At 40.1% G+C, this 14,422-nt stretch overlaps 1 protein-coding gene across 2 annotated transcripts in view; it reads right to left on the reverse strand.

The window, feature by feature from the left end:
* The window catches only part of ZNF277 (zinc finger protein 277), a 733,870-nt gene that overhangs the window by 148,590 nt on the left and 570,858 nt on the right, over positions 1 to 14,422 (reverse strand). For both annotated transcript variants that reach the window (XM_085653187.1, XM_085653186.1), the window contains one exon: positions 3,863 to 3,930. In XM_085653187.1, the coding sequence (XP_085509313.1) occupies positions 3,863 to 3,930 (68 nt within the window). The remainder of the gene's footprint in view (positions 1 to 3,862; positions 3,931 to 14,422) is intronic.

The following is a 14,422-nucleotide window of genomic DNA, read 5'->3' on the forward strand; positions in this document are numbered from 1 at the left end:
TAACTAACACAACACCCATGTTCAATATGAACAAGCAAAGATAAATTAATCGTTGACTCTTAGCAATGGAGGACATATGGAATGCTCCTTGCCTGCTAGTCATCTGGCAAAGCTACACAATATTTCCAGATCCAATGAACAGCCTTCATGTAGATTAGAACTGGACAGTAATCAATACTGACTGGGGAAATCCAGAAAAAAGTCTTAATGTCTTGGTTGACTTTAAATGAAATTGAAGATGTCCATTAACTAAGTTCCATTCAGGGTGAAATCATTTAGGAGACAACCTCTCATAGATCAAATCAAAAAGAAGGAATTGGAACATATTAGTATGAACAAATCATGTACTGATAATGTGTGTTACAAAGTCTTTATTGAACATTTTTTCAATTACTATTAGTGACTTTTACAGTGATTGAGCCCCCTGTGCTAACTCGTAAAAAGGAGTAACATCTGTCCCCAATGCATTTTCAAGTATTCGCCTATTCTGTACGGGGAATTACATTTTCATTCAAGTGCATAGCTCAAACACAACCGTTCTAACAAAAAGTAGTTTTTAACAATAGGCACTACAGCAACATATTCAGCGTTAAATATATCGCTGCACTATTTCTTCAGAGTTATCAAACGTGCAAAGAGTTTCTAATCATTTATAACTTAAGCCCACACAGAAGGATTCCAGTTTCTAGTACAAGAGCATCTGCTCTTAGAGCGTCGATATATTCACATCGGTGTTCGTTCAAGTTTCCAAGCACAGGTTTTAGTACCATGTTCTCTTTTTGGATGCTATATTTGTGCAGACTTTCTCCTAATCATGAACTGGACATCGACTTTTGTCTGTCCATAGTATTAATTAAAGCAGAACATTTGATTGACTTGCATTTACCTATGAGCAATCAAATCAGTGAATTAGCATTTTTATCCCTCAAACATAAACTATACCTTGAATTATGAAGGTGAAAAAAACATGCAGAAGCTTGATCATTGGTGGAACGTCACACACAAACACAACACACCTCTTTGTACATCTGAAAAGAGAACATGGTGATGCAACCTGCACCTAGAAATCTAAAGGGACTCAGTTGAGTATATATCAACACACAACAAGCAGATGATTGTATGTCCAGAGATGAAAGACAGTGGAGTCATTCTATTTGGAACTAAGCTATGGAGTACTAGGAACTCTTAACAGGTTTGAAACCTCTGAAGGAAAACTGTGGCAATATATTTAACAATGAATTGGGGTAATATGCAGCTGTAGTGCCTCTTGTTACATGCTATTTTTTTGGCTACATACATGATGCTTTTGCACTATGAACGTGAATGAAAATGTGATTCCCCCTGAAGAAGAGGTGAATGCTAAATTGAGTTTGTACAAGTAAACTGAAGCACTGAAAATGTTGTTAAAGTAACTAATTTTTATGGGCGTGGGGCGCCATCTCACTACCTGGCTTTATAAAGCCATCCGGGAACTGTCTTACAAACCACTGGAGACCCTGCGAGCCACTTGGGAGGCCGAAATTGGGCGTGCGTTCCACGAGGGGGAGTGGGGGAGAGCCTTGGAGTACCCTAAGAAGGTCTCTAGGAACGCACGCTTTAAGAACATTCAATACTACATCCTGCATAGGGCCTATTTAACACCCGCACGCCTCCAACGGTTCTACCCTGACACTCAGTTCCTCTGTCCCAGATGCCAAGAGTGGAATGCAGATTTCCAACATATGTTTTGGAATTGTTCCACCATCAAAACTTTCTGGCACCACATTCACACCGCACTAGGTACCCTCACGGGGCTAACCTGCATGACCACATGGGAGGCCACCGCCATAGGCATCTTCCGCGCGGGTAAGCAACACAAGGTGCGGACTCGCTTCCTCTCCCTGGCGGTGCTTTTGGCCAAACGCAGCATCGCTATGCACTGGCGCTCCCCCACAGGTCCACCGCTGGCGGCTTGGGTGGGAGCTACACACAAGTGGGCGGCGGCAGAGGAGGAGACGTTGCGGGAGGAAGAGGTGAGAGGGGTCCGCAAACACCACATATCAATGGAATGGGCCATGCTATTGTATCAGTTCAAGCAGCTATCCCCGGGTGCCGATCCAACAGACAGCCCACTCACACCGTCGGCTCAGCACGCGCAGTCACAGACCCCGCCCAACAAATCTCTTGACATTCCGCCCACATGATCTTATTACATACCCCAACATCGGTTATGCTAACGTAATTCTGGGTCGACCCCCAATAGGATAGACACTCATGAGACACAGAGGTGCCTTACCCCAACGACGCTACAAACCCTCGCCGATATCATTGGTTGTGCCTGTTCATGCCTCCCCCCCCCTAGTTTAGGCCTTCGTTTTACCCTAGTTTCTGTGCCATATCTGGAACCTGAGACACCGGGGTATACACCTCATATCAAGTCAGTACGTGGGTTATGTTCTCCGATGACGTATCACTGATATATGCAGCTGATGTGTACCACTATTGAATGTACTATCTGTTATAACTATCTGAAAGATCTATATGATGTACAATGTGTCTAATGTAAAAATGGCAATAAAAATAAGTTTAAAAAAAAAAAAGTAACTAATTTTTATTGCAAAAAAACATTTTAACAAGAGCAAAAAAAAAAAGAAAACTTGGCAATACGTATTTCAGTGCATGATTTGTGCAGGACTCTGAGGTTCCAATTCCACCTTTTTCAATTTAAGGTCACCATCACATTTTCTTCAAACCTGATGCAGAAAAGAAGATACTAAACTACATATTTATTTTAATAATGCTAAACCAGCATTACAGTAACGATTCACTGAATGGGCCTTGTAACAATTGTTGTATCACTGTTTTTACAATCTTTAACAATGCTTTTTCGAAGTAAAAATCAAGAATATATTTGAGACAATGTTTTATTCCTTGTTTTATTATATTGGTTAGAAAAAAACTGAAGGGTACTTCTCATTTTGCCTTCACCTACAAAGGTCAGTCCAAACACTAATACACTGGCATTAAATATTTAAAAAGACTACTTATAAAATCTTTGAATATTAGTTTTAAGCAGTATCTTCAGGACTTTGCAAATAAAGGAATAAATAAATACAAAAGAACAGGACACACTATGAACTGGAAACATTGCAATTCTGTTTGACAGATCCCATATTCACAATAGTGAGACAAAGGTTTGACTGCATTAGATTCCTTACACTCCAGGTGGAATAGAAACCCTTCGGAACATTCACATGACATTCCCAGACGTACACATGGACATCTGCAGTTTATAAAGCTTCCCAAGCGTACCTCTGTGAATGCCTATTAACAGAAAAATCCCCAAAAAGTATACTCAGACGCATAAGAAATTCTGCAGCAGTACTTTGTATTTTTTTGTGGCATTTTCAAAATGTAAATAGTTACCCAGTTATTTTCACACAAGGTAGTAAACCTTAAAGATTTGAGCGTCTATAAATTAGCATTAAAGCAGAGCCAAAATGGATGGCTTTTTGCACACAATTATCCATAAAATATATTATAAATTGTTGAAGGGGTTGCATGCCACGAAGTGACATATCTTACTAATATGTTGCACGAAAATCATGGATCGTAAAAATGTGGAATTTGGAATGCCTATAAAAATCAGAAATGCAGTTATAATGTTACACTCACTTGCATGTCGTGTAATGGACAAATTACTGCAAATTATTACGGATTGTAATATACTTTCAGGTTCGATTGCATGGGTTGAGGCCCCAACAGTAGCTTGCTTTTAAAAATTTTAAAGAAAATATTCAAATTATTTATAGTTTATGCTAGAATACAAGGAACTGTTAAACACAGTAATGAACGTTAATAACATATATATTACAGCTCTTACTCATCCAGATGATCTGTCAATTCTCGATCATCTTCTGATTGGACATCTTCCCAGGACTTTCCAAGTTCCTTCAAAGGATAACAAATGTAGTCATAAAACATACAACGGACAAATGAACGAATTTCATGCAGAAAATATGAGACAAGACAACAAAGAATTATAAGTGTCCTAAATTTGAATCTAACTGACCAAATCTCACTTCATCCACTGAGATTAGAATTAGATATCGCAGCTGCTTAAATCTCAGCAAACCATTAGTTTCACCATTATTATAAGGCATGGAGACCACCATCAAAATTGTCCTTATATGAGTTACATTTATAAAAGTTGTTCATACAATTTAGTGAACGTTTGCTGGAGTTACAACCATTAATGGTCAGATTTGACATTGTAACAATATACTACAAGAGTCATTTATATACCCAGGAAAACATACTTGTATATAATACAACTGTAACAATATATGCAAAAAGAAAGTTTAGAAGGCATCTGTAAAACTAGTTTATCAAACTGGTTTCTTCAATGTATAAATGTCTAGTATGTAATGAGAAGCGAGTGGCCGTTTTGGGAACAGGAGTAATGACACCTTGTGCATCTAAGCAGAAAGCTTCGAAATGGACAAAACATAGCCACTGAAAGTTGCTACACATATTACAGTTTTACTGTTTATTATTTATATTAAAACCATTACAAAACAACTTAAAAGAAGACCAAAACAATAGAATGGCCTTTTCTAAATCACAATGTAAAATAAATTAACATTCGAAGTGCAAAGAAACCTTCTGTCTGTTGCACCTCTGGCCCTGCTATAATACAAAAAGTAAAAATACATTAGTCATGGTGTGCAGCGAATAGTGCAGCACAACATAATCTGTTATTGCTCATCAGACATGCTCATCTTTCCAGTGGCGTAACGCAAAATGATGGGTCCCTCTGCAGAATGGGCTCAATGGGGCCCCCTGAATGTTTGGGCCCCCCTACACTGCAGGGGCCTGCTCGATAATGCAGAGTGGCTTTACCGAGAGTTTAACTAATTGTTCTTCCATGCCGTTGCCCGCACTCTGCAAGGTATGACATGGCATGACTTCTTGGGGGGGGAGACACCGCGAGGCCTGCAGGGACCTCCATTGCACACCTGCATTCCGCATGCTCATCAGTGCACTGACGGCTGGAGATGTTAGGGCTGTCAGCTATTGGTGACATTTGGGGTAAACAGTTTCTCAGCCGCATCTACGAATGTACAAGGTCTAGTTGTCAACTATGGGGCTGTTAACTTCTAACGCAAAAAGGCGAGAGTCAAAATGAGCCCGAAGCAAGGTAAACCAGCAATGGCTGCTTGTTGATTACTGCGGGTCACCAGGAAGGGGACATAAGGATGTATAGTGAATGTTCAAAAGTAATAAAGTGAACCAGTCCAGATCTGTGTGCTGATGCTCAAGCAGGAGGAGTACCAGTAATAGGGCTTGACAGTCTAAAATGTTGAGGGCTGGAGAAAAATCAAGCAGATCAAAGAGGAAGAGACCTGCTTTATGGAAAACGTGTAATATTTTACTTGGCATAAGCAACAGCCATTTTGGCTGTGGTATCCATTTACGTTTCCTCTGTAATTCTTTCGTCTTTTCACTCTGCTTGTGCTATCTATTTTAGTTGACTTCCGACTATGCACGTGCTTGTAGCTGCCAGTGCACCTGGTCATAGATGTTAACTGTCAATCATTTAGTGCTGCCATAAGCATTTCTGCTCCCCCTCCCACTTTGCTGACCAAGTGGTTATTCATCTGCCCTTGTTTGCTGAAAACTATTTCTAAAACTTGTTCTTCCTATTTCTGTTCACATGGTTACAGTGCAGAAAACCTGTATAAAAGACCTGTGTTCTGTGACTTCAGTGTACTACCTCAGGCAGCACTTGAGAGTGATGTGTGGATGTGGTCCCACTCATGAGTGATTAATAAACTGGTTATTTATTTCCAACTCCAGTGCTGATCTCTATTTTGTTGGTCTTTGAACCAGCGGACAAAAGGGTGACCCTGCACCAGTGTAACCCTAAAAAGGTACATTTCCACAGCTTTGTCCGTTATTCTTAGTCACATAATGCCTATGTGCCTTGTTGCTTTTTCAGTGTTGCAGTGATGGCAAGACTGATCAGTAGGAGTGAAGAAATTTGCAAGGCTAATAACTTTTAGAATATGTGCATTTTTCAGCACTGGGGCTGAGCTAAACTCTTAATTATATACCTTTTTGGATCCCTCTAACACCTAATTCTTTACTGAATTGCCAGACAGGTTAAATTAAAATAACTATTACTTATTAGTAAAAAGTTAAAGAAACAAGTGGAAAATACTGTCCTAGAATCTCTAAAGCTGGTAGTTTAGTTTTACTATTAAACAAAACTAATGAAACAGTTACCTACTCACCGTCACACAGCACTACGACTTTACCACAGTTTGAAAATAAAACTTTTAGTTATTCTTGAATCCATACTACCAGGAGCCCCACCTGAGAAACTGAGCAATGCAATCAGTCCTCCTCAATTTATGATCAACACAAGAGGCAAATGTTGCCTAGTAAATAATTTGTTTTAAAAATCAGTAGTCATAACACTGTATTGACTACTTATCTGTAGGGACAACTTCATATTCACATTGACTGTACTAACAGTCCAAAATTAATTAAGCCAGTCAACTCAACTTAACCATAAAACATTACCACTCTACAACCATAGGAGCTACATATAAACATGGGTTCCCAATAGTTGGTACGCTGCCCCTCAAGCAATACTCACAGACACTTCTTACAGGGGAATACGGGGGCTGAGTAATAACACACAGAGCCAGAGTGTGGTTTCACCAGTTTAAGACAGGCTTTCGGATCAGTTCCAACGTTACTGAAGCAGTATGGTATAACTATCTATTCAAGCATTTTAATGACTCAGAACCAATTGTCGAAACTCAGACAGCAAGTACAACAAGTAACAACTCTGCATATATAATAGCCGCAGCTACAAGCAAAAATAAGATAAGTGAAATTGAATTGGAAAACTACTACGTAACAGAACTGAATCAAGAACAGCAAACTAAAACAAACTTATTGTATTCATTTGAAGCGAACCCTGATATAGAATTACAACTAATCAAAAAACAAATTGCCAAAGGAAGGCGAATAGGAGCACCGGGCCCGAATGGACTGCCACCAATGCTATTCAAACAAGACCCTGACTTCTGGAGTAAAATTCTGGAGCCAGTTTACAGGCAAGCTTTAACATGTTCAAAATTACCAGATTCATGGAGGGGATCAATCGTAAGCCCGATATACAAACAAGGAGGGCGTGATAACCCAAACAACTATCGATTGATCGCCCTGATTGATATAGAGGCCAAATATTATGCAGGGATCCTTCTGGAAGACCTAATAAGCTGGGCAGCTGAAAACAACATCATTCCTATAACACAGACTGGATTTCAAAAAGGCCAAGGAACGACAACGAACATAATGGCCTTGTCCATACTTATGGAAGCCGCAAAAAAGAATAAACGTGCACTGTTCCTCTGCTTCATAGACTATGCCGCAGCATTTGACCATGTGGATCGTGATACACTATGGATCAAATTGGCAAGATGGGGGATCCCCTCCTCACTCCTAAATCAAATTAGACATCTGTACTCAGACACGTGGATTAGGATAAAGCTGGGAGAAGGAGCGCGATTATCTAGAAGAATTCCAACAAATAAAGGTCTCAAGCAAGGATGTGTTCTTTCACCACTGCTGTTTAACCTCTTCATGGCTGATCTGCCTGAAGAATTGGACAGTTGCTCTTCTCATGGGCCATCGCTAGGAGGAAAAACCCTGACAAACTTGCTCTACGCCGATGATCTAGTTCTACTCAGCGGTACTCCTGTTGGGTTACAACGACTTTTGAATATAACCATTACTTTTTCAAAAAAGAACATTTTAAAAATAAATTATACAAATACTAAGATCATGGCAGTTAATTACCACAAAAAGACACCACTAAGGTGGGATCTCGATGGGCAAAGAATTCAGCAAGTAACTTCTTACAAGTATCTGGGTATTCTCTTGGACCATAACAATTCATGTAAACCACAGTTGGAGATGTTAAAGAGAAAAGGGATGACAACCAGTTTGGCACTCAAACCCTTAAAGAATCTGTTGCCGGACCTCTCTTTGGAACCTTTCTTAAAAATATTAAGAGCGAAACTCCAACCTACAATCACATATGGGAGTGAACAAATGAAAGGAAGAGACGCTTCGACATTAAATAATATAATAACAACTTCATATCGTTCAATTTTCCAACTTCCGAAATATGTCTCACCGGCCCAACTTCGATTAGAATTCGGTATACAAAATCAAACAGTGGAGAGAATGGGAGCCTTTGTAAAAATCTGGCATAAAATAAGACTAGCAGAAAAAGGCACGTTAAATAATCTTTTATGGACAGCGATTACACGAACCAATAAATCTCCAACCAGCAAATATTTAAAGGACTCAATCGGGAAACTAGGTTTGGAGGGCCTATGGAATACTTCAACAACTCATACTATTTAAAAAAAATTAACAACAAAAGCGACAAGCAGCATCTCCCTCGCAGTAGATAAGGAAGCACTAGCAAAACGAGCTCATGGATGGACAGTACTTAACAATTATAAAAACAGTAAACCCCAAACCTATTTAAATATAGGAATAAAGACTCGCATAAAACAAAATTTTTTGAAGTTAAGACTGGGGGTTGGTCCAATAAAATCCTTACTACCACCTTGGAAAAAAATAGAGCTAGATTCGAAATGTAGACTATGCGGACTGGGTGAAGAGAATATTATCCATATTATCTGCGTATGTGACAAATTGAAAGATATAAGGGTAACTCTATTAAAGCCTTTTTTTAAGCAGTGTGGCGTGAGGACCTGCAGACCGGCAGTACTTTTATGTTTTAACCCAACCATCACTCAATTAAACTGCCGTTTTACAAAATTTTTAGATATAGCAGAGAAAAGACTAAATATTTGAAAAGGATGGGCAATATTTGCTTATTTGCACATTTTAAGAATATTAATTTTGATGTTTTATACTTCACAAATATTGAATCAACATGTAACAGTTTTTCTCTTTGTAAAATTAATATATGCAATGATTTAATTAATTATGCATAATAAATTTACTTACTTACAGTTTAAGACAGGCAAATAAGTTTGCAACTTATCTGCCACCGAACGTTAGTCATGCCATGACCTTGTCATTGGGAAAGTAGTCATTCATGGCACAACGAGTATCAATTTGGATGAACATCTGTCACCCAACTGAGTCAACCACTGCGTTGAACATTATGCAAAAACATGTTGCACAGGGACTCTGACATGAATCTCCTGCACAGGAAATCATTAGGTCAGGTAGAAAGAGAAAATGAGGCGCTGAATGGCACATCACACGGTTAGGTTACTCTGCCAAAGACGCTCAAACGTAACACCTGAAGCTCTCTTATTACCCAGCTAATGTACTGAGGACAGTAGTATCATATGGCTCTGTAGTTGCGAGAGGCTGGCACCTGGGGCAATGAAGCATTGCCCAGTTCACATAGGTAAACCAGTTTCACTTAGAATTCATGGGCTAAACTTTGGTAACTGGCACAGAGAAGCCAGATAATACACAGAGAACATGCTATTTATTCAGCACTCCAACTGGTTCAAGCTTTTCATGGTCAGTACCTTCCTCTGGGACCTGAATCTTTGCATCTTTCCATGAAACTGCTCTTTGAAGCAGGGTCCTTCCAGCAGTCAGACTTTGAGCAGAGACAAGTTTAAATGTTCTAATGGGAAAACTCTAGGGGAAACTTTCAACAAGTTGGAATTCCTCACAGTAATTGCTGGACATTGAGGTTTTAGAAGTCAACTACCACCTCACCAACCAATGGCTCCAGTTTTTGATTCTTCCCATCTCTACTATTAACCCTGGCAGGAAATAGCATTGTATGACCTTCAATCCAGAGGGAAATGGTTTCTTTAGTTGTCATCTTTGACGGACTTGCAGCAGTTGTCTGCAGCAGATGACTGTCAAAGGGCAAAGTAAATTTAATTGATAAAAAATGGGACTGAAGGAGAAAGAGAAAATATAGTCTAAAATCATTCAAGTGAGAAAGGTTACATACCTTTGGTAATACAGTTTTACGCAGGTACTCTATCTTTCTGCAGATTCCTAACCTTTTAAAGTTCATCCAGGTGCCAGATTAGACCCGAAAATAACTTCCAATAACTGACGCTGATGGGACTGTTGAGCCCTGGAGAAGGCCAAAACATCTTGTACTTTTCTTGAAACCTTTTCAGAGAAGGCAAGGTCCACCAGGGACAACAAAGTACCACTGTTTCTGTCTAGCTCCAGGTAGGAATCCGCTTTCTGACAAACTGCCAGAGGCGAAGACATTTTGCCTGACAGAGCCCAGCCTCTTAGACGCTTAAAGCAGAGCAATAGGAAAGGGATTAGGGTTCACATTAACAGAAAAAACTTCAACCAATGGGCTCTCCAATGAAGGGTGAGCTGACAAAACCTTTGTATCCGAAGATAACAATCTGTGGCCTGCAATTTGTTTGTGACTGTGAAGCCCAAAAAGGGTCTTTCCCAGGTAGCCAGAACCAGCTCAAGAGCACTTTGTTGAAGAGTAATATTGGTTCTCACACTGCAGAAAATACTTGCAAGACTTCAATCAGAATGTTGTACTTTGCCTCTGTGGTGAGCAAGGATATCTCCAAGGTCTCAGCAGCTTTCTGTAACACAGACATGAACAAACTGACTTCCTCTAAAAGAGGCCCAACAAAGGTAAGGGATCTGCCCATGGTAAACATAATGTGGGTTATTAATTGTGAAAGATGAGGGTCCTTCACATGTAATAAGTCTGTAACCTACCACCATCTGAAAACCAAATACCCTTTTGTAGTACTTTACTCTCTCAGGTTAGAAAGGCAGAGCAGTCAAAGCCTTAGTCAGAGGAGGTGATGTAATCTAGTACCCCAGTCCACAGACACATAGCACACACCACGTAATAAATCACTGTCCAGTCAGTGCGTTTAATTATAAAAAGGATATGTACTTTGCTAAACACACACTATTTAATACTACACATTTATTTACACATAAATACATAATAGCAGATGAAAATATCTATGACAACACCCTTCTAACAGTTCAAAGTCCTAGCAAGGCATGAGCCCCCCATATACTCTAAATACAACATAACAGGGAGTAGTTATCAAAAGTCAGGCCTACTGGCATTTTCAGAGTCATCACAATATTAAAAGCAGAATAGGTCATGATAAATCACTGAAACACACTTAAAACCGCTATGTATGGTAACATCTTACAATGACATTCATTAATACCTATAATGATTAACTACATGAGAAAAGTTGTGTTTTGCTCCATGTAGCTCACTTCATTCACCAGGAGTGGTTTCTTCAGGCCTCCTGGTCTCTGAATGTTGCAATTCTTGGGAAGTCTTTTGTTTACTGCTCACTCCTTACACAGTATCCATCTCCTGTCTGGCCACCCAATACTTCTCCTGGGCTTCGGGCTTCCTCAGCAGCAGGTTATGGCCCCCAAGGTGCCCTCCTGCTTGCACCCTCCATGTCCCACAGCCTCCATGTTTGCCACTTGCAAAGTACCTGGGTCAGGTGTCCCCTCCTTCTGCAGGGTACACTCATGCAGGGCAAACCCACAAAAGCCTTTTGGAGGAGCAGGCCTAATTACTTTCTAATGGTCCTATTGTGTGGGGAGGCCTTTGATTGTCCAGTTGGTCTGCAAGGTAATTAACTTCACCCAGCAGAGTGATCCAAAGGCCCAAGTTTAATTAGGAGCGCAGTCAGAGAAAAATGATCAATCTTTAAGGGCTACAAGGAGTGGAGATAGGTGAAAATGATTGTTAAATATTGGTGCGTCAACCAAGTCTCTCAGCCTAACTATGGCATAACAGTGAAGCAAAACAGATGTACATACTCACATTATTAATGCCCACTCATTCTATGCGGCCTATAACAGGTCAGCACCAATCCCCAAAGGATCCCTTCTGCTACCTGTGGCCAGACATTGGACTGAATTAGACAGCATTCTGACATGCATTGCTGTATATGTGTACATGTATTCATGTCCAACCACCTCACAGTTATCTGTACAGCAGAAGACTTTATCTTAATAGACAAACACTGACGGTTAACACTCCCAATCTATTATAACCGAGATTGCAGTCAGATTCACACATTGCAGAAGTTAATAAACCAAGTAGTACAAAAGGAGAATCATCTGGGGTCCTGCCTAGATAAAGCCTGATAACTTCAAGGGTGGAATTGCCTTGAAATTTGCTCCAAGGGTGGCACTGAGTTGGGAACAAAAGTGTGGAGTTCAACACCTTGGAAGGGATTTACTTCTTCGTAAGTAGTAGTATAAATCTTTATTAGATTTAAATAAAACAACAAAAGATACACAAAATCCATAAAACATTGAAAATATATTATAGAAACATGTTTGCATTAAAATAGCAGGTAAAACATACAGAAAAACATCCAGTAGTCATGGCTGCCCGTCTGAATTATTGTATATGACAAAGATTATAAGTATCAAGGGCATATAGCAGTAAAATGTTGATCACATGACAGTTGTACAATTCCCCAATATCTCAGGTTAACAATCATTATTACATTATAACAAGCTAAACGTCTTGAGAAAATACAATTGTGACCCCCTACCCCCAAAAGGGTAGGACTACCCTAATAACCTCAAGCCTCCCACGTCTTGATTAAACAGCTTGAAAAAGAAGCAACACACAAAAGTATGAATGATCCGGAGTATCATCCGGTGTAACACGGTGGGTCTTACTTGTGTATGATACACATTTTTTAAAAAGAGGTGGTAAAAAACGTTTACGTGGTAGAGAGAAATGGGGACAAAACAAAACAAAGAGCTCAAGAGTTTGTGCAAATTGTCCCACATGCAAGGGCCCAATGTGCCCAGAGCAGACCACCCTTAGGGAAACTAATAAAATGAACAAAAAGATTAAACCTAATCTAATTAAGAGCTGCCGGTGACTGACATTGGTTACCCATGTGAGGTAACATTCTGTGGTGGGAACAGTTTTCATCATACTTTGGGCACCGACAGCAGGTTTCAACAATTCAGCATTTTCCTTAAAAGTGCATTGTACCCAATCGAAGTCTGCTTTAACAATTCTATCAGTTATAGAAAATAGGTCAGGACAAACCAAACTATTGACTTAAACTTTGCTCGATTTACAAGATCAAATGCGGAGGTGAGATCCATAAAGCTTAGGAATAAGGTGCCCTTCCTGGCCACGGTATATTTCTGAGTTAGAAGGTATTGGTTCATGGATTGACCGATAATACTGAGGCCAGGCCTGAACGAATACTCCAGCTCAGAGATGATGCTGTTCTCTTTGCCCCACAAGGTGAGCCTTTCCAAAATCACCTGCCATAGAAGCTTGACAGTGGTATCAATCAGGGAGATAGGCCGGTAACATTTTGGGTCACCTCGATCATCCTTTTTGAACAATGGGACAAAAATAGACTGTGCCCATGAGCTAGGCGGGTCATTTATCCTAGCAGCATGTAGAACCTTGGATAACTAAGGAGCCCAAATAAGAGCATTATTTCTAAAAAGATCGACGGGTACACCATTGGAACCAAGGGCATTATTACCAGCCAATCTCAAGATGGCCCCTGTTACCTCAGCAACAGAAGGTGAAAGATTTTACTTGGTTAAAAAAGGCAGACTATCGGGCTTCAACAAATAAATGTATGAGAAATGGTCAAACCATTTATATTCGCCTAACACAGGGATCAAGAGAGGACCACCCGCTGTCCTTAGGAATGGGTTAGCAACCCGCTGAAAATCAAAGGAACCCACCAAACTATACCAGACCTCATCTTTTAGGAACTCATTAAATTTTTTTGATAGCCAACTTATACGGTCTACATAGTAAGCTCACCTCTACTGAAACTCCCGATGGCCTTTGGAACAAGCCCCATCAAACCAGCATTCACCCCTATTAACACTCTGTGCTCTACTGTGAGGGTGTCCCTAATATCTACAGAGAGCAGGGAATGCCCTCAAAACTTCTACAGGCTCAGAATCAAAGCTTAGGCAGCATTCCTGCTTACGGCTGCTCAGATGACACAAATTACCAAGAAATTCATCCTAACTAAGGAATTTCATCTGTGAAGCACCATGAGAGAGTACAGAAATGCCCCGCAATCCAGTCAATGTAATATTTTTTCATTGGGTGCATTGCCCTCCATTCGCATTTGTGTCATTTCAGCTTCTATTCCAGCATTTGGCTCAGTCCGGATTCCTCAATTACCAGTCCCTGCCCAGCCCAGCCCAGCCCAATTTTAGGTCTGTGCAGTGACTGATATCTTCATCAAGTATCTCTTCAATCAGGTCCTTCTCTGAAGGTTATTTAGCCTTTGTTATTTTCTTCCTTTGTGGCTCTTTCCGGCAGACATTTGTTATTCTACATTCAATTTGAGGTGTGGTTAGACATTGCAGT

Source organism: Triturus cristatus, chromosome 4_1 (assembly GCF_964204655.1).
Source record: "Triturus cristatus chromosome 4_1, aTriCri1.1, whole genome shotgun sequence".
Lineage (NCBI taxonomy): Eukaryota > Metazoa > Chordata > Amphibia > Caudata > Salamandridae > Triturus > Triturus cristatus.